This window comes from Gymnoscopelus braueri, assembly GCF_963280865.1.
Source record: "Gymnoscopelus braueri genome assembly, contig: SCAFFOLD_115, whole genome shotgun sequence".
Classification (NCBI taxonomy): domain Eukaryota; kingdom Metazoa; phylum Chordata; class Actinopteri; order Myctophiformes; family Myctophidae; genus Gymnoscopelus; species Gymnoscopelus braueri.
Window position 1 is genome coordinate 37,069 of NW_027660556.1, and position 22,013 is coordinate 59,081.

Here is a 22,013-nt window from a genome sequence, read left to right on the forward strand (position 1 = left end):
ACGGAGTACAATACACAGAATCATAGAACAACACAGAATCAACCTATAGAACCACAGTACAATACACAGAATCAACCAATAACAATATGAACTAAAAGCCACAGGGAGGAGGCCGGGGAGGTGGAGGGAATTTGAAAACCTACAGCTGTACAACCGGTACTGACAGCCACACACATAGAATGAACAGAGAACAGAGGCTGCTTAAATGAACCGCCTGAGATGCACTGTGGGTATGAGGGCGTGAGTGAGTTAGCTTGTAGCAAATGAGAATGACAAGGGGTTGAACGTATGCCTTAAAGAAGTACAACTGAATAAGCTTGTTAGCGAATGGGGGGGTACGGGGAGTATGAATGAAGTATATAAACATTCTGCCTTCCGTGTCTACATGAACTAACGTTTACACTGAATTTCATTTAGACACTTCAGCTCAGAAATAACCAGACAGTTAATGAACCATTTACCATTTATTAACTATTACCATATTAACCATAACCCATATATGCAATGATATTGCATTCAAGTTTGGCGGTGTGACTCTGCTCATGTGATATTACAGATTCCTGTGCAAACATGTCACAGATCATTCCATCACAACCCCCAACACGCGCTCACTTGCAGTGAGCAATACAGCGCCACACCTTAACCTATATGAGAATGTTTATCAGTTAAAGCATCAAAGTGACGCACTTCATTTAATCCATTTGATATAAATGAATATATTACATGAATTAACTATGTGAGTTGTCAGTGCTGACACATTTCCTTTAAATGCATACGATGATGCCCTTCACATCTAAAGCCGACATTCTGCGCTGCAGCAACTATTAGATGCACATTTGGCAAAACACAACTGTGTTCTGATGTTAAAGGAAATAAACTATGAAATTATGAATAACTATGTGTATAGACAGACGGTACTGTCTAATTCCTTCTATATGATGGCAGCATGCGAAACCCTTTAGGCAAGTCCCGCTCGCCTGAACGGTGACCTGATATAGAAGGAATACACCAAGTGTATAGACAGACTGTACTGTCTAATTCCTTCTATATGATGGCAGCCATGCTAACCCTTTAGGCAAGTCCCGCTCGCCTGAACGATGACCTGATATAGAAGGAATACGCTATATTTCTAGTGACGACCAATACCTTTGGTCAATGCCTACCACGTGAGGTACCTTGGTCAAGCCTACCACGTGAGGTATACGTGAGACCAAACACGACCAATACCTTGGGTTAACCGTACCTACCACCACGTGAGGTATTCGTGAACCAGACACGACCGATACCTTGGGTTAAATGTGTACCTACCACCACGTAAGGTATTCGTGAACCAGACACGACCGATACCTTGGGTTAAATGTGTACCTACCACCACGTGAGGTATTCGTGAACCAGACACGACCGATACCTTGGGTTAAATGTGTCTACCAACCTAAACCACTGAGAATATGAAGACCAACTATACTATGAAGTTACCATAACATCATAATACCACACTATAGCGTACGTGAGACCATAACACGACAAAGCTATAGTGTTTTACCTGACCCCCAACCTGCGCTCTGGCAGGAGCAACTTAACATGACATCAATTATGCAACTCCTGATTTATTCATAATTGATCATACATTTACACTCATGGCTTTTTGAGCTGCGAGAATTTCACCCGTATTTAACGGATATAACGTTCATAAGTAGCAGATGACCAACGACCCATGGCTTTCAGTGTGAATGATGGAACCAAAGATGATGCTGAGTTGCAGCACCGATCCGAAAGGAGTGAACAACTTGGGTCCACATCTGAAGGCATCCTGCTTCCTGGCAGCGAACCAAGCCTTGACGTGGCCCTCCCAACATCCGAACAAGGTTCATCTCCCCCAGAATTTAACCGCCGTTGAAGGTAGCGAGACATAGAAGAGAACGGACAAAAGCGGTATCAGTTCTTACAATAATTGATATTCCATTAGAATAAAGCGGTATCAGTTCTTACAATAATTGATATTCCATAAGAATAATTAATCTGATTTAGAGTGCTTAAGAGGAATTGAAACATGTGACTGAAAGAGAAGACAGGAATGGAAATGTCATGCAAGGGGTTAAAGCTTTCAGTGCAAGAAAGTATTCCCCACATCTAAGAAACCCATAAGATACTGATAGAAACTGCTTCCAAGTAATATCTACATTAGTTAAGATTCTTTCCTCCGCTTAGTAATTACATAACTTCTCGCAGCTAGCTGCGTTCATCGACACATGAGCCGAGTGATCCAAGCTACTTTTGAGTCAAATCATGCATTAACTTTTCACAACATTTCACTATCACAATCCCAACATAGAATGGAGCGATTTAAACACCCATGTAATAAGTTCAATATAAAGCGACCATCCCAGAATACTTAAATGTCCGAGATCATTAAACGATCCATACCATTTGACATACGCCTGGATTTTATGGACGCCGTTCCTTTAGAACATCAGTGTGAGTGGGTTACACAGATCAAGCAGTGAGCAACCGACATGGCTTTCAGTAAGCTTGAACCAGAATAAATTTAGATTTGATTAATGATGACCTGCCTCTCATGACTTCGGCAGAAGTAGATCCAGTTATACCACCAAGGTGATCTTGAGAACTGCTCGGCAATGACCATATCGCTGCAGTAGTTATGAAGACCGGCAGCAACCCACAACCTGAACCTTCCCAGCATCCATGATGGACAGAAGTTCATGCCATCGTCAGAATTGGATCACCATAATGGGCAGTTGCTCAAGAAACATAAAACAGAAGCAGAATAAGTTTAAGCAATGAATGAATATCCCTTTACAAAGACATGTTTAAGCTAAAAGTGAAGGTAACATGCAAGTTAGCTCATCAAACGATGAATCCAATCCATAATGATGATAGAAATTGAAGCAGCAGAGAATCAGATTAGCCTTTGTATGCCCTCTAAATGGCACCCCCTAGAGATAATTACAGTTAAAACAATCACCCCATTCACGAGCTTCAATCCACAATGAATACAATAGCTACCCTTATCTGCTCTTCTTCCAACTACTTCCATTAACCCTTCTTACATATACTACAATCCTTACCTCACATTACCTGTTAAGCTTTTGACTTGAATAGCAGTACGGTGTCAATGCTACATAATGCTATACAACAGCCCCTTTTAGTAGTAGAATCAGTAGCTCGCACTTTAGAACTAACGGAAACCCAACCTGAACCTTCCCGGCATCCGTGATGGAAAGATGGTCATGCCATCAAAGCCTTGGATCACCATAATAGCAGTCAATCATGAAACGAAAACAGAAGCAGTGTGAATTCAAGCAATGAATATCTCTTTACAATGACATGGTTAGCTAAAAGAGAAGTAACGTGCAAATTAGCTTCAGTGCACTAATGAATCTACCTGCATCTGAGAATCAGATTAACCTTTGTTTGCCCTCTAAATGGCACCCCCTGGAGGACAACCCACTACAATTGAAGCAATCACCCCATTTCACAAGACTTCAAATCCACCATGAAGTAATTATCTATTTAAGCCTCTGCAACTAATCCACCCATATTATAGTTACCTGAACTTGAGCGTTGATTAAGTGAATAGAACAGGAATGCAGAAATAACAGCTTCACTGAGTGGATTAAATTAACTTGAATATCCCATGATAGTTGTGTACCTATTTAACATGACAGTTACACTGCCATAATGCCTGCACATGACCAGTTAAAAAGAAAACACCCTTGCCCTTTCACCTTATTCTCACACGGTAGCATTGAACTGATCCCCATGATATGACTGTCAGTTGCATAGACTACAGTACCCAAGATGCATTGCTGTATTGTATGAGACTTCCTGATTACTCCCAAGAAAAGTCACATGACACCACCACGCCGTGTTGCCAGATTGTAAGAGAAACAAGCGGCCAAGTCTATAAAAACAAGTCGCAAAACAAATGTTTAGAATATTAAACATTTTTTGCACCGTGATTACATATGAATCTGGGGTTCCTTCCCATGAACGCTGTTCAGTAATATATTTGCTGTGACTTACGGAACACAATCCCAAAGTCGCTTATAATAAGCATACATGGCAGCACTGATTTGATACACATGCTGTGTTTTCCTATCCTGGCTTGAGTACATGTCTGAATTTGACTTGTCTTATATTATGCCCCGTTGCACACAGAAAGTCTACGACAGCCTTAAGTATAAACATATTATAAAAGCATTTGAGCGAGCAGTAGCAATACAACTGTTGGAAACTCTGCTTGAAGCTTCAGAGCCAACTAGATGGCACTGCACCATTGTGGGTATTCCCAGAGTCAAGAGTGCCTCAGCAGAACAGCATTAGAACTTAGAAGCAGTACTTATTTTGGAAAAAAATTTGGCCCAAATAACTCCATTACTTCTATACCTTAAGTAAACAATAATAATAATAATCTAAAATAGCCAAGATTCATTACCTGATGAGGTAAAGGGGAGTAGCCTACATGGGAAGCAAGCCTGCTGTGTTAACTGTGCAGTGTTGAACAAACAATCAAAGCTTTTACATGGCAACAACATGCTGTTAGCTTTAAGCTACAAACAATTCGATTTTTCCACATGGGAAGCAAGCATGCTAACTGTGCAGTGCTGTATAACAAACAAAGATTCTACATGCAGCAGCATGCTACGTTAGCTTTAAGCTACAAACAATTCCAGCTTTCCACATGGTAAAAGGGAGTAGCCTACAACCAAGCTTCTACTGTACATGGGCAGCAAGCATGCTGTATTAGCTTTGAGCTATGAGCACAGAAGTGTTAGCAGCAATAATAGAAGAAGCATTGGCTGCTGTAGCAGTGTTAAAAGTCAGCATCATTAGCAAATCCATCTCATATAGCACCAAAATATCGTAGAGCAGCACACAAACCGTAGATAAGTAGCAGAAGACAGCTCGCAGCAGCTAGCAAAATGCATTAGTTCAGCAACCAAGAAATTGAAAATTTGAAAACCTACAGCTGTACAACCGGCACTGACAGCCACACACATAGAATGAACAGAGAACAGAGGCTGCTTAAATGAACCGCCTGAGATGCACTGTGGGTATGAGGGCGTGAGTGAGTTAGCTTGTAGCAAATGAGAATGACAAGGGGTTGAACGTATGCCTTAAAGAAGTACAACTGAATAAGCTTGTTAGCGAATGGGGGGGTACGGGGAGTATGAATGAAGTATATAAACATTCTGCCTTCCGTGTCTACATGAACTAACGTTTACACTGAATTTGTGAAGACTGAACCAAACCAACACTCGGAGACAGTATTTGCGAAGGCCTCACAGGGCGTTTTATTCAGGAAGTATGGCACGTCCACAGGGGGGAAACCCCTGGTGCCGTTTGTTTATACGTTTCAAATCATAAATCAAATAAAGCAAACTTTCACCCCTCGGGGTTCAGTGTCATTAATGGTCCATGCGAATCTCCCTCACGCGCTCTGCGTGGGTTTCCAGTCCATGAATGGTCCGTTAATACATCGGGTCCTAGGTTGCCTATAACAGAAACATATAACCATTAGACTCCGAGTTACATAACACCAAGTAATGAGGAGGAGAATAAGTGGGGGTTCGCTTACCGCCTGTGCACCTGTCTGGTCAGCGTGGAGAGTCAGGCCATACTGAGGCAGAGACGGTGCTTTTGGTTTGTCGGTGCGCTCCCCAGCTGAGCGACGCAGGTGCGCTCACTTCAGGTTGATTCCACAGATAGACGGGCAGGTAACGCCCGTCGATGACGCAGCCCAGCTGGGGGCGGGGCCTGGCTGGCCGCGCACCGTCTCTGCCCCACTGACTCTGCCCGTTGAGGTGCTTACCTGGCAGGCGGTTGTGTGTGTCTGTGTATGTTTATTAATTATGTGTGCACCTGCAACTCTTCACTTAACTACCGCACCCACGGTGGTGTGCGTGCACTGTCTTGTAACGGATCAACCTTTGCAGATCACTTAATAAATACTTTGAGATAGTGGATACATTTGATTTCTGCTGAGATTAATCGTAATCGCTGAACAACTTTGTGCTGTGGTCTGGACTGATATTCAGGCAGTATATGCCGGCTCGCCATGCCCAAGATGAGCATGGGCGGATATGAGTAGTGAAGAGACTCTGTGTCTATCGTTATGGTGGTTTTAAGAGGTCTTGTATGATGTAATCCTGCTTGTCCTGTTAAAATGTATAAACACTTATAGTTAATTAATTTCATAGGGAATTAACAAGCAACTGAGCACTGACATAAAATGGAATTCACTTTCTTTTTTTTCTCTAAGCACCTTAACCTTAAAGTATATCATGCACAGTATACATTGCTGCTATGCTCAGGCACCTTCGTCATATTTTTTTTATCTCAGGTACTAATGTAAATATGTAGATAACTTGTTTGGCTTTTTTGTTGTTCTCTTGTTTGATCTCCCTTCCCACTTGCCCACCCCCCCCCCCCCCCTCTTCTTCCTCCCCCGCTTCTTCTCTACGGGTATTTTTTATAAACGTAGCTATTTATATGCATTTGGGGGTGTTCGTCCACAAGCAAACGCATTTTTGGCCCGTGTAAACTGATGTGCCGTAACAGACCTGTCACTCTTGGTTCAATAAAACCCTAAAGTCCAGTTTATAGACGACATACACAGAAATTACTTTTTACATGCGCAAGGCATCTTTATTGACAAACAAGGGAGATTCCCTCTATACTACGTGAATAACAGAACAGCAAATTAATGATATTAAAACAATACGACCTGATATATCACGAAGGCAAATCGCTCCACATCTAAGTCTGCATGCAAACAAGCGTTCGGTTGAGCGCCTGGAGAATTCTGAAGTTCTTATCTATTACATTCAGTATATCAACGCTGTGGCTATCAAGGCCTGTCTTCTGACTGCACTCTATAAAGTAAAGGTTGACGGCCCAAGGTTCCACAATGGACCATCAACCCCTCCTTGGGTACGAATTTAGTACCCACAACAACACAAGATTAAAATCTAAACAGTACTTTATAGAAATTATCCACTAGCATAACATATTGCATGTTTAAAAAAAATCAGGTCCCATTTTTTTTCTTTTTGAGTCATGTGAGCCGAGGAAAACCCTTTTCTTTGAAGGGGAAACTCTGAACTAGGCTGGGGCAGTCCCAAACCTACCATCTGGACATGAGCTCTTATTGGGGACAATCACATCATTTGTCATTAGATTTCAATAAGTGTATTGCTAAACTTAGGGTCCCTCAGTGGGGCATTCCCACTGAGTTTTCCTTTACAAGCAACTATTCTAACATGTGTATTATTATTATTTTTTATAAAAAAAGAAATTTATCTTGTAATATGTGTGCATTTTTGGTTTCTTCTCCAATTCCTCTGGTTGAGGTGGTCACTTTTCCGAGCCCGGAGGAGGAGGTTCCGACAGAGCCCAAGACTAGCCCCCCCCCCCCCAACCCATCCAGTGCCATTAACAAATGTACTTGGCACTGAATGAGCTAAGAGACGGAGGTCCCACTCCCGAGCCCCCGGGTCCGTACCCTCCTGGGGCCTGAGACCGGAGCCCCCCGTATTATACACAGGGGCCCCAACCCCCAAGCGCCAGTCAGATCCGTACCCTCCTTGAGGTCAAAAGTCGGGTCGTAGATATCGTGCAGGGGTGTTCTTCGTCAAGTTCAGCATGGGGGCCCAGGTGGCAATATAATGTTTCTGTGGTGTGTATTGGGATTCTTCTGTATCTGCTCTCTTATCACTTGCCATGTGCGAAGGGCAACACAGCCTATATTTAATGTGCCTATGCTGCCAGGGAGATCGCTACGATCAGATTACGTCCCCCAACATTACTATCAAAATCAAAATCAAAATTGTTGGACAACATGGTTGTTGGGTCTTGGGAAGCTCTCTCTTTTTGGTTTCTTATTCTTTCTTCTGGCGGAGAGTGACATTGGTACTAGTCAAATTAATTGTATAGTGTCCCTCCTTTATATAAAAAAAAATTGTGTAGTAAATATTGTCTAGTGGCAAGTCTTTCACTTAGGTCTTTGGCCCGTATTATGCTTTGGACCTTAATTATACTATCTCGACTATCGACTGTATTTGTACTGTTATACTATCTAATTTGTGGCGTGCTTGTGTATGAGAGTGTGTGCGTGTCACTGTCTCTCCTTCCTTACACTTAAGTGTCTCTGTATTGGTCACTCTGCCATAAGTCTAAGCATATCTAATTAACAACAATTAAAGGCAGCATTACATCAATTCGACATGAAAGTTTCTACAAGTATGAACTTTAGTATAGTCACTTAACATTATACTACTGTCACTATATAATCCTATACTATCTTAATATGAATATACTATTATACTATACATATGCTATCATACTATTTCCCTCCTTGACCTGCCACCCGGCAGGGCACACAGCATAGGAATGTGCAGAGGCCAGGGTGCCACCCTCCTTTACTGTGCACAACTTGTAATTGGAAACACAACAAAACAACTTTCCTGTGCTTTATGCACAGGTCAATTGACATTATTCTCGGGCTGTACAAAATTGTACAATTCTCTTCTGCCACTTATGACCTGTTTCAGAGAAATGGAAAGTTAACGACAGCAAAATTGTATACGTCTCTCCTGCAAGCAGTCGACCTGTTTTAGAGAAATGGAAGGTTACCGACAGCATACACAACCTTAATCACACCTTGGTCAATCAGTGGTCACATGGTAATTGAAATAAACGTTAGGTCAATGATGAGCAAGATACTTGGATACATTTTACACCGCATGGTTGCTGATGTAAAGTATGACCTCTTTTGAAGGTATTGTAGTTTTCAGCCAGTCCACCGCAACTGGCAACAAACTGCAAAGCAAATGTCAGCAATGTATTTAATCACTTGACCACTTAAGTCTTTCTTGCCAATCTATCAATTCTAGCGCTGCATCCTCCAATGACTGAGAACCTTGGAGTACCCAGTTCTTCCAACCCTCTACTCTGCACCCAAAACCCAGCATGTTCTCATAATGTACACAAACCGCACTGACCATTTACATAACAGGGAGATATTCGGAGCCGCGCATACAAACACATAGTTTCGCTTTCGGTTAAACAGAACAAAATAGCATGACAGAAGCCACCACGTACACCATGCTGAAGTGTGATGTATAACTTAACCATTGTATCTGAGAAATTGTGAATGGGGACAGGCTGCCTATTAAACACTTCTCACGTTGGTACTCTACGTCCATTCTGATACCAGTTTTGTTGTTGGTACTTTGACCCAAGTACATGTCAGTGGATAGCGTAATCTGCTCCGTAAGCATTTTGTTTAGAGATTTTGTCCTGCTTAGGAATTTAAACAAGGAAGATAACCGCCTGCACGGGGTTCAGTGGTGGAAGCCAAGGTCACGAAGTACATTTACTCAAGTGTTCTACTTGAGTACATGTTGAGGTTCTCCATTTGTATTTCACTAGAGTAGTTCCAGTTTAAACGCATCTTTTTGAGAACTCCGGCCACAGTGTACATTTTTCAAAACTCTGTTTATGGTCGGGTGGCCGAGCATGCACAGTGGGAATACTGTAATTTATATAATATAATACAATATAATATAATAATTAGCCTATAGCTTACATCATTTATTTAATATTCCTCACTGTCATTGCATGTTGACTGCATACACTTGTATAGTACGCTTGTACAGTATATTACACTTGTTACACTTGTAGTACACTTGTATATTATATTCTGTAGTTGTATTCTGTATTCTGTTTGCACCGAGGAAACATTTTGCGAAATTAATATGTGACTCTGTCAATCATAATTAACAATCAAGTCAAACATGTAGACTCATCGCTCCAGTAAATTTCCTACAAGGACCTTTTCACAATCCTCTTTTTAACCCAACACCCCAACAGGTGATGTGCATTCAAATCTGCATTTTATAATTCAAAAATCACCCTTAATAGCCTACTGGCCTGTGTTGTGGGACAGGTTGCGCTCCGAGTTACTTTGTAGATTTTGATTATTATTACAAAACATATATTAACCTCTTCAGCCCTATATACATTTCGGCCATTTGAAAATAAGTTCACAATGCGTCGTGATGCGACACATTGTGATCTTATAGATCTGCTATTTTCAAAATATTTGTATACATTTCAAAACTTTGAAATGGGACATTCTGTATAATGAGTACTTTTACTTTTGGTACTTTAATTACATTTTGATGCCAATACTTTTATACTTTTACCCAAGTACATTTTTAATTCCGGGCGTTTACTTGTAACAGAGTATTTCTATATTGCAGTATTGATACTTTTACTGAAGTAAAAAAAAATTACTTTTTACTTTTTCCACCACTGGTTTCGGGACATACAGTGAAGCCAACAATCGGGCATGAGTTGTACCCTTTCAAAGTTGGCATTTTTCAGTTGAGTGCTATAGCGCTACCTTTTGACGAATGACTGAGAATTATTTCTTGATAGTTTTTCATGACCATCTACCATATGGCCGAGTTTCGGAAAAAGCGTATGCACGGTTAAGCCAGAACTGCAAAAAGTGGCAGAAGAAGTGACAGAATAATGCAAATATCAAAACGGAGCCATGCTTGAAGCCTGGCCCCGTAATAATAATGATAATGACAATTATGATGATGATGATGATAACATCAACAGAATACAATTTCAGGAGCAGCATATTGGCCTGTGCATACATTGTCTGTAGACATCTCTGTGTCCATCCAATCATCACAGTGAGGACATGACCACAGTATTTTATTTCCTTGCAGATTATGAGAGGACTATCACACAATTGAAAAGCAGGGAAAGATAATTTCCTGTTCTCTCTGCTTCTCACGATCATGATGTTACTTTTTTTGGCATTATATTTTAGGTCAAAATCTTTGCAATACTGTGTGCAGATCTTCAATAATTGTTGAAGCCCAGCACTATGGACTACATATAACTAAATCATCAGCATACATGAGATGATTGACAACAGTGTCACCCACACAGCCAGTGGTGCACCCATTTAACATTAAACAACTTAAAATCCCTCCCTGGCAGACCCCATTACTGACATGGAATGGTTCAGAAATGTAATTGCCCCATTTTGCCTGAAACATCTGACGGGCATACCAAAAGACTAGTGTTCTTAATAAGTATTTTGGAACACCTCTATCAATCAATTCCATAAATAACTTTGCATGATTACTCTATCAAATGCTCTGGAACCATCAATAAAGCACAAAAATACACACTATTATCAGTATGAGAACACACACCTCCAGCCTAGTTAGGAGGATTCTTTCCAATATTTTAGACAAGACACTGGCAAGTCAATTAGGTCTATAATTGTCCATGCTATTTAGCTTCCCAGCCTTGTCTTTCAGGACAGGCACCAACAGTACAGACATAATGGATTCAGGAAGAACACCATGAACCATGAGGCCTGTGAAACACATAGCAAGCAGTGGACAGAGCCTATAGCTGGCATACTTTAGGTGTTCTGCAGTAATATAGTCCAAGCCACAAGCCTTGTTATTGTCAAGCAACTTGATGGCAATCTTGTCTTGGCCACAGACACCCTCAATATCAGATGGTAAAGAGGTTTTACAGTTATTCATGACCCTGACCTCTTTCCAGAAGTCATCATAGTTGCTCTTTTGCAGTTTCCTAGCAAGCGAATCAGCCCTCATTGTGTCTTAATAAAACAAAGAGCATGTTTAAATTTAGCATTTGTTTGTTTTTTACGCTCAAGCAAAACCCACTGTCCAGGCCTACCTGCCTAAGACCAGATCAGAGTTTAAAGGCCTCTCTGGCTTCAGAGTGTTTCTCAGCCACATACTCATTCCACCAAGGTTTGATGTTAAAAACCTTGTTCTTAAATGTACAGAAGGGCTCCGGCTCACTAGAGATAATTAAAGCTGACACAATATTATCATACATGGTACACAGTTCAGTAGCATGATGTGGGTCTGTACAGTTCACATTTAAACATTAGGGAATGCCTAGGCAGTTCTATATTTATATATTTTTTATAAATTGTCTGTCAAGATAGAATATCTATCAATGTCCTCTTTTGGTCAGTTTTAGTCAGCTTCCCTGTGTTAACACTGCCAGTAACAGTCAGCTGGTATACATTCTCAACATTAATCATCATAGTAATTGGTATATGATCCGAAGTGGCTAGCCCATACCAAAGCCATGGCCCATACCATATGCCATATGCTGTAGACATAATAATATACAACTCATTGTGAAAAGTAAAACACCAAACATCATTGACGTTGCTATGACGGGAAACGCCCTGCAGGGGTCCATAAAGGTCTAAATTAATTAGAAATTAAGAGCTTATTTCTCTTGGCCATATTTTCCATTTGTAATTAATTAGATAATGAATACTAACAAAAGATCATTTATTGAAATAAAACATCATTTATTTAAAGATAAAAAACTTAAATATTCAAACATATAATACAAATAAATAAAATCATGCAAACATAAATTAAGTAGAAAACATAAATATAAATGTAAATAGAAGGCACATACAACTTTGTTATAAAGGTGGGTATAATAAACAATGACTATGGGTAGGCCTATAACTAATAAGGGTAATAATAATAATAATGATAATAATAATAATAATAATAATAATAATAATAATAATAATAATAATAATAATAATAATAATAATAATATTAATGGGTATTACTATGTGGATATAATAATAAACACTCTTGATATTGATGTATGTCAGAGTGCCAAAGGCCAATTTCCTTCTTTTTTTTTTAGCTGGCCAGGTGGATTGATTGATTGAATATTTTATTAGACGGAAATGTATAAAGATACATTAACCACTTCAGCCCTAGATACATTTCGGCCATTTGAAAATAGCCGATCTACAAGCTCACAATGCCATGCATTGTGAGCTCGTAGATCTGTTCAAAAGATTTTTATACATTTAAAAACTTGTGAAATAGGAAAGTTTTTGCATAATGAGTACTTTCTACTTTTGTTACTTTAAGTACATTTTGATACGAATACTTTTGTACTTTTACTCAAGTATATTTTGAATTCCAGACTTTTACTTGTAGAGTATTTCTACATGTATTGATACTTTTACTTGAGTAAAAAAAAATTAGTACTTTTTCCACCACTGTTTAATAGTTATTTTAGCGATTTTTGATATTCATAAATCCAACGTTAGCCATTCTAAGGCTCTCTTCTAAGACACCTCCCAGCGTTTGTGTGTGTTTTTTGTTTGTTTATATTGATTTATTGTCGATAAATAATGTAAAAACGAAAAAAAGAAAAGTCTGCTCATCAGTTCCGGGTGCATCACAGAAGGGGGCGTGGCTATAGCACAGACGTGCCTGGAATATGGAGACACAGAATTCAGTACGACTTGCGCACTGTTGTTTTGAATTCCTAATTCTGTTTAGAACCACACCAACAAAAATCTTTGTTCTTAGCTCCGTTAGCAACTCAGACTCCCCACCGGTACTGCCGGCAGCCATGGCTTGCGTTGGCCCTGTTAGCTTTAGCTGGGTTAGCTTTCGCTGCCTTGTGTTTGGACGCGGTCCTGACTCTTCCGTGTTTCCGTTGCTAGAACTCTTCTTCATCGATTTCTTGTCTCTCAACATTCTTTAGCGACCATGTCAGTACATTTCCTTCATCATTTGTTAGATTTTACATTGTTTTTAGGGCTATTTTTAATAGGGCTCGGCGGAGCTAGCGATTCACGCGTCTGTCTTGGCCATGACATCACCGGAACCCACGTTTGGATTGTAAGCACTTGTATTGGTACTTGAGTAAATGTACATAGTTACTTTTCAGCACCATTGAGGAGCCAATTACTGACAATGTATATCGTTTCTTGTGTCTGGGTAGCTCAGTTGGAAGAGCTCTTGACTTTGAACCGCAAGGTCATGGTGATCGAATCCTGGCAAAAGCAACACAGCATATGAGTAATCTGGTTCCCTGTTGTATAGAGCATTGTTACAGGTATAGACTCATGTTTTTGTTAATGTTGCTACCCTTTAAATGGCCATGGCCAATAACGTGCCATTGGGCGCTTAAAGTTAAATATTTGAAAAACGACACATTATTTCAAAGAAAAAGCATAGGTGGTCTCCATTTGAATGGAGTTTCTAAGTGAAAGTATGTAAGAGGAGTAGGGTGCTAATGTTTTGAGGAGAATATAGTCTATAAATAGTGAAGATATAATAGTGTTCTCACTGCTCCTGCAGCCAGCCCACAATAAAGACCGTAAAAGTAAATGATTCCAACAGGGGAAACTACTTTTCAGCTCGACCCAGCTGAGGTGGTCATATATGGCACGCAGGGGATCAATCCGGGGTTAAAAAACTCACTCATAGACACCTCAACCTATTGCTTTTAACAGGAATCAAACTCTCGTCCTTCGGACTCACAGGCTGAGACACTACCTGTAGTGCTATAGCTTCGTCCAGGCTGAAGTTGTCTGTTGAAGATCATAAACTTTTGTCTTCTGTCATGAACCAAGCTGAGCACCTGTTTCACTAACACTAAGATCACTCGTTCACAAACCATTTACCAATGGAGAAATTGTATGTCTCCTCGGAACCGAAACTAGTGAAAGTAGCCGATCTACAAGCTCAGAAACATGTTGCTATCTGAAAAGTTGTGAGATTGTAGATCGGCTATTTTCAGAATGAAGTATGTCATACATTGAAAAAACATTCTCAAATAAGTATTTAATAATTGCATATGCATTAATTGATGCAGTCGTGTTTTGTGCGATGAAATTGAAAAGTAGCCTGCCCAAAGTGAGATTTGAACCGGCGACCTTGAGGTTGCGAGGCAGGTACTGTAGTGAGAAGCCATTTGACCATCAGACCTAAACTGGTGAAAAAGGAGCTGACACTGATGACACAGTTTCACGCAAATTGCTCAGAAATCCTGGGTTTAAATGTTTTTCAAACTGCTCAATATGGCAGAAAATCTAAGGGCGGAGCTTACTGGTCAAAGTGATAGATGTGTTCCTCATGAGTCAAGGCACATGTGTAAGCAAGTTGCATGGCTGTCGGCCAAAACGAGGCATGACTTTTACCTGTTTAAAGTTTGCATTTTAAAAAATTTGCTATAGCGCCCCCCTTTGGCCAATTGGAGTAAGATTGGTTTCAGTGATATTTGGAATGACCCTCTACATTACTGTAAAGTTTCAAACAAATTTGAGTCTGCATGTATGTGTTGGCATTTTTCAATTGATTGCTACAGCGCCACCCTTTGGCCAATGGTTTTGAGTTTCGGGCCTTGGCCGAGATGCATAGCCCTCTACCATATTGCCGAGTTTTGTAAAAAGTGACCACACGGTTAGGCCGTGACAGAAAAAACGGCGGAAGAATAGTAAAACCCAAGAGTTTCAAAGAGGTTTCGAGCCTTATAGGCCTCGAACCCTCAATTATTGAAACAGAGAAATAATCGGCAAAAGTTAAGTTTCTGAACTTTGTGAGGAGTTTTAGTTAGCTAAATAAAATGTAGTATGAAATATAGTAATTCTATCCCCTCTAATTCATAGCCTTCTATAACTTATGCACCAATTAAAGTCATGTTGCTGTAACATGATCAACACACTTCAAATGATGAATTTATAAATACATGCTGCCATTGTCTTTCTTTCTTTCTTTCTTTCTTTCTTTCTTTCTTTCTTTCTTTCTTTCTTTCATCAGATCTCATAACAAATGAAGATCTGATAACAAATGATGTAGAAATCCGGATCGTGCTGGTGGGGAAGACTGGAGCTGGAAAGAGTGCCACTGGAAACACCATCCTGGGTTCTGAATCATTTAAAGCCAAGTTTTCACCCAATTCTGTGACAGAGACCTGTAGTCAGGCCAGTGGTGTAGTGGATGGTAGAAAGGTTTCTGTTATTGACACTCCAGGCTTGTCTGACACTGGGTTCAGTAATAATGGAACCATTCAAGAGGTCAAAAACTGTATTACCTGTGCTGCTCCTGGTCCTCATGTGTTCCTGTATGTGATCAAACTAGGGAGATACACAGAAGAGGAGAAGAAAGTTGTGGCAAAAATTCAGAAAGAATTTGGACAAAGTTCAGACAAATACACCATGATTCTCTTCACTCATGGTGACGATCTTAAAGGTTCAATTGAAGAAAGTGTGAAAGATTCTCCAGAACTACAAAAATTAATCAGCAAATATAGTAGTTTTTATCATGTCTTTAACAACGAAAGCAAAGATCCCTCTCAGGTCACTGAGCTGCTGGAGAAAATCATGAAGATGGTGGAGAAGAACGGTGGAAGCCACTACACCAACCAGATGTTCCAGGAAGAAGCAAGCAAACAAGGTGAGAGAAACCAGTCATTACTCACTAACTCTCTGACTGCCAGAGTAATAGTATAATAGTGTGCCACTGCTGCCAGCGAACCCCCTGGAACCCCCTCAAGGACCCCTGGGGGTCCTCGGACCCCCTTTGATGATTAGTAGTGTAATGTACATAATGTAAACTCTTCACAAAAGTTCGGAAACGTAACTTCGGTCGATTATTTCTCCCCTTCAGTAATACCAATTGGTATTGTATTTTTGATCATTGATTTAGTCACCTTTTGTTAGATTAAGAGCTGAACCTTCACACCATAAAACAGTCAGGTCTAGTACTTCATAAATAAGCAAGGTGCATGGTTCAGTGCGGTTCTATAGAGTGAGGGGGTACCCCTTGAATAAGAGTCGCTACACAGGTGATTACAATTGTGGTTGAATTCAATTATTTTATTACCCTTTAATCTAAGTTTACAATTATTTATGAGTCTATTAAACAATCAGAATGAATTATCATATACAAAAATCATACAATTACCAGCAGTTACAATTCAATTCAGAGGCTCTGACTGGATACAGAAATCTCTCCCTAGCACAGAGTAATGATGCTCCAGACAGGGCGATATTTCTGCACTGAAGCATCCTGACCCTCTCAGGGCGATACAGTGTATTCACAAAATGTAGACTATCATAAAACATTATCAATAGATGTCGCTGTTGGTTTGCAGAGGATGGTTGATCAGGCTTCCTGCTGTTCTCACGCTTGACCGTAGCCTTGGCTTTCCCAGCCTCCTGTCGAAGGCATCTGGATTACTCACCTCCCTAATTTTTGAACGCTGATAAGCTTCTATGAGGTTTATTGTCTAAAATAAGTTGGCCAAGGCATCTGGCATTTTTAAGTTTCTATTTACTGGGAACCAACACACTGAATCCTGCTGTGTAATTTGATGGCATTTATATCCATCTAAAACTTTTAGTCATTACTAGTTAATATTACAATAAGAGTATACGATCGTTTAGGCCACAAAACATTACTATCTTTATGAAATCATTTAAAGCACTATATTAACCTTACAGCAATAGTGTGTGTCTATAGTCAGTTTATGACTCCCTTTGAGGAAGTGTGAGAGAGATAATGGGGCCTCAAAGGTGATGACCTCATCTCCTGATGCTACACAGAGTTTTGTAATATAAAGTCTAAAACTCATAACACTATCAGACCTACAAATTATTCAAATATACGCACAGTATAAAAATCTAAGTATTAGTTTACTTCTAAAATAATCAGAATAGGCCTAGCTGACTTTAATTCTAAAAACACTAATTTCCTTCCACTTTACAATGTGACAGTGTGCCAGTCACAGGTGTGTGACTGGCACCTGAGCATGGGTTCTGCAACTTTGTTGAGTGTGTGTGTATGCTCCAAGCAGCAACATTGCCTCCATGGAAAGATGCCACGTTTGTCCCCTAAGGATAAGACCTGTGCAATGGGGCAAGTGGAAGCTGGTGTTCCGTTACGCAGAGTGGCAGCATTATTTGGTGTCAGCCCTGGTACCATTCCGTGAGACTGGTAAAGTCAAAGACAGACCACGAAGTGGCCGTACCAGGAAGACAACATCCCAAGAAGACTGGTTGATTCACTGAGGGACCATAGGCTTTTTATCTTCCAGAGATCTCTGTCAAAGTTGCAAGACCCATGCTCAGGTGCCAGTCACACACCTGTGACTGCATGGCACTCACCGGCCAGCAGGTGTGTGCCAGTCACTCACAGGTGTGGCAGGTCGCTCAAAACGACAGCGATTACCAACAGAAGTATATTGGGGCATTTTGGCAACTTCTTTGGAGGTGCTACCCACATGTTTGGCTGTGTTGCTCATTCCACGATTGCACAATCCTTACAAGTTATACCTCGTGGTAAGGGTGACTAATTTTAGTTTAGTTTAGTTTATTTCAGTCAATTTTGTGGTAACATCTTGCCACAATAATTGGCAAGCCCACTCATGGAGTGTACATGATTGCATGTTGAGGGTCTCCAAGCAGACACATGGCCCAACTAACTCCAAACTTGCCACTAAAATTCCACAATATTCTGCCTCTGCACATACCTGCTTCCCATACCATTACTGTACTTGCAGGATGTACAATTAATATGAAACGCATTATGCCCCAATACTTATGCAAATCACTTCCGCAGGTAGTGCAACGTCAAAATGATCATCAGCTTTTGTACAACAGATCTACAAGCTAACAGCGCCTCACAAGTCGACGCGCTGTTGCCTTGTAGATCTGCTGCCGGTAGCCCCTCCCCCTTTTACTCAACAGCGCTGACAGTTGATAGACAGACCCAAGGCTCTGGACAGAGACAGAGGAGGAGGAAAGCGAGCGAGCGAGAGAGAGAGAGAGAGACGGAGAGAAACAGAGACACAGAGACATGACACGAAGGAGCAATGTACATATGTGTGCGGGAGATGGAGAGGGAGGATGACAGAGAGAGATAGATGCGACGAAAAACGTTTCTCTCTATCACAGGTGAACAGCTAGCCTTTGCCCATGTTGTTGAAGCACCAGGGGGTGGGTGGGGAGAGTCAGCGCACTGAAGTCAAGGCACAGACGGCTGTGGTGTTGTTGACGGACAACGGATGCACGCTTATGAGAAACAACACAAATAAAACCTGGCAAAACAGTTGCGTGCATTAGCGCAAGATGAGGATAAAGGAAACATTCAGTCTAAATGTCCAGTTTGCTAATTCACAACTACTACTACTACTTTTGTATTTGAAACTTTACATTTCTCTAAATATTATAAACTTTCAGGACAGCCTAAGTACAAATATAATTTATGAAAAGGCTACTATAGGCTACAGTGAAGTCGGACTGAATAATGACTGAAACGTTTTTTCTTTTTTTACTCTCTTGGTGTGGGGATTATCTATCTGGCACAGTAGTTGTGAATTAACACAACTACCTGTAGTCCATGGGCCCAGGTCAGAATTTTCACTAATCAGGGACACTCAAGGTGGCAAATTCTAGTTTGGTATTTTGAAAAGGTCTACAGTATATCCCTAATATTTCAACATGATAGCCCTTCCCAAGTAGTAGCTTAGTCCTAGTTATCAGCCTTCAATAACACCAACCATAGATCCAAAGAATGAAGAAATCGCCTAACCTTTTTTGAATAGAACATGTCATACAGAGGGAAAAAAAACATTATTCAATCTCTTTCATTCACTTCTTTAACCACATGAACCCTAGCATGCCTATTTTGGGGCAAACATTCAGCAAATGGCATGTCTACAAGCTCACAACACTTCACGTTGTGATACGATGTGAACAGCATTTTCACTAATCGGGGTCACTCAAGTGCAACATTTGCAAATTCTAGTTTTGTATTTTGAATAGGTCTATCCCTAGATGATATTTGATCATGATAGCCTTTCCTAAGTGGTAGCTTAGTCACAGTTATCAGTCTTCAAAGACACCAACCATATATTCAAATAATGAAGAAAGCGTGCCACTTTTTTTGAACAGAACATGTGATACAGAGGGGGGAAAAAAATATTTTCTCTCTTTCATTCACTTTAATAATAATACAAAAAAAAATAATAATAGTAGCTTGAATTTATATAGCGCCTTTCAAAAACAATGAACAACCAACAGACAAACTAACAAACAAAACAACAAACAACTATATGCCATAAGCCTGAGAGAATAGGTGTCTTTTCAAGACACACAGCCTTAAGAGTCCAGTGTTGCATGAGCATGGAGCAGGAGCATAACCAATCCCTATTGGGAGAGAGTTCCACAGGGTGGGGGCTGCCACACTGAAGGCTCTGTCCCCGACAGAGCCTTCAGAACAAGGTTCAGAACATGGTTCGCTTGTTTGCCTTGGGGACAGAGAGGAGGTCCAAGTCTGTGGACAACAGGGTCCGTGACAGAGTCGGTTTATGGAGTAGGCTTGAGAGGTACTTTAATCAATGATCATCATCATCATCATCATCATCATCATAACTGTCATACCAATATCAATTCTTCAGTATTCGTCATCGTCATCATCATCATAATCAATCAGTTCCACTTCATCTTCCTCCTCTTCCTTCTGATTGCTGCAGGTTTGTAGCTTGCACATTTCTGTGCACTTTAATTTGTTGGCAAGGCAGGAACAGTCTGGAAGCTTGCAGGTCCGTACACACTTGCAGGCCATAAGTTCCAGGACAGCCATTGGTGCTGAGGCTGACAGGCTGGTGGTAAATGCTAAATGGTGCATTTATATAGCGTTTTTATCCAAAGCGCTTTACATAGATTGTACATTACATTCACACACACATTCACACACCGATGGCGGAGGAAACCATGCAAGGCACCAACCTGCTCAGAGCAATTAGGGGTTCAATGTCTTGCTCAAGGACACTTCGACACTAACTCTGGGGGAGCCCGGGATCGATCTAGGAACCTTGCGGTTTCAAGTTTAATCTACCCGGCCACTCTACCCCTGAGCCACTGCCGCCCCATGGTGGTGCATGTGGAGTGGGCTATCATGTGAAACAGTGCAAGAGAGTTGTCATAGTCTCCAATGACACACACACACCTTCACATTACTGCTATACTACACCCCATATACTTACTTCCAAGCACTGAGGATGAAGGAGATCTGGCAGCAGTATGACACTGGTGAGAAGCGGCGCATCCTCCCACTGCATCAAGCAATCTCTCATCTTGGAGCACCACTAGCCAAGACAGTGATCAAGGCACATATCCTGACTGGAGATGACTGCATGAGTAAGGTGGGGACCAAACATGCAGCTATGGCTTTTGACCCAGTGCAATATCTGACAATCTTTGGAGAGGCAGACACCTTGACCGAACAAGACACAGCGTTGACATACTGTAGAAGTACTTGGTGCGTGTCTGGGCAGGGTGCAGTTCAAGTACAACAGCTAAGACATTTGATGACCTCAGGGTAGAAAACTATACCAGTGCCAGTGCTGGAATGGATGCTCTCCCTCCCACAAGTAGTGTGATCAGAGGCCACATCTAAGGTGTCTTTCTGGTGCATAGGGCTTGCGACCTGTTGCGACAGCCAAGGAACCTCAGGCAAGACTAGCACCAATGGAACATGGATGGAGGAGCACTTTGGTACACTCCTGCCATCTAAGTGTCTGAAGGCCTTACCACCAAGTCTGCTCACAGTATGCAAGTATTCAGGCAAGTGTGACACTCGCCGATGTGGGTGCCGTGCTGCTGGAGTTCCATGCATCATATTCTGCCATGGAAATTTTCTAAATCCATCCTGTAAAAGTCCATCACACTAACCAGCATGCACACATATGGTGCACTTAAAGAGGAATTGTTATTTGATTTTGAGTTACGATTTTATTTGTATATCATTTTGTAGGTCTATATCACTCTTATTTGCTCATTTCAACACCCAATTAAAATAAAAGTTAAAGGAGGATATTTATAATTGTTATATATCTCATGCGTCTTTTGTTATAAATAAAACAAATCATTATTGAAAAAAAATACAATGAAAGAACATTATTGAGTAATTGAGTTACATTGACTTACATATTTCAATGACAAGATGCTCCTTAATGGGCAAAACAATATCAGAAAGGAATTATAAATGCCAGAATTAGTTTAATTAGTCTTATTACACCTGTTTTTAGTCCTAACAATGGCCAAGTTATGGCCAAGGTCTTCGAAATAGCAAGATGAC

General features: G+C 40.7%; 1 protein-coding gene across 1 annotated transcript in view; it reads left to right on the top strand.

Annotated features, from left to right (window-relative positions):
- Window positions 1-22,013, top strand: part of LOC308081445 (GTPase IMAP family member 8-like) — a gene marked incomplete at its 5' end in the record, with an annotated part of 52,352 nt that overhangs the window by 8,954 nt on the left and 21,385 nt on the right. Inside the window, one exon of the mRNA XM_080457812.1 lies at window positions 15,708-16,325. Coding sequence (XP_080313938.1) covers window positions 15,708-16,325 — 618 coding nt within the window. The remainder of the gene's footprint in view (window positions 1-15,707; window positions 16,326-22,013) is intronic.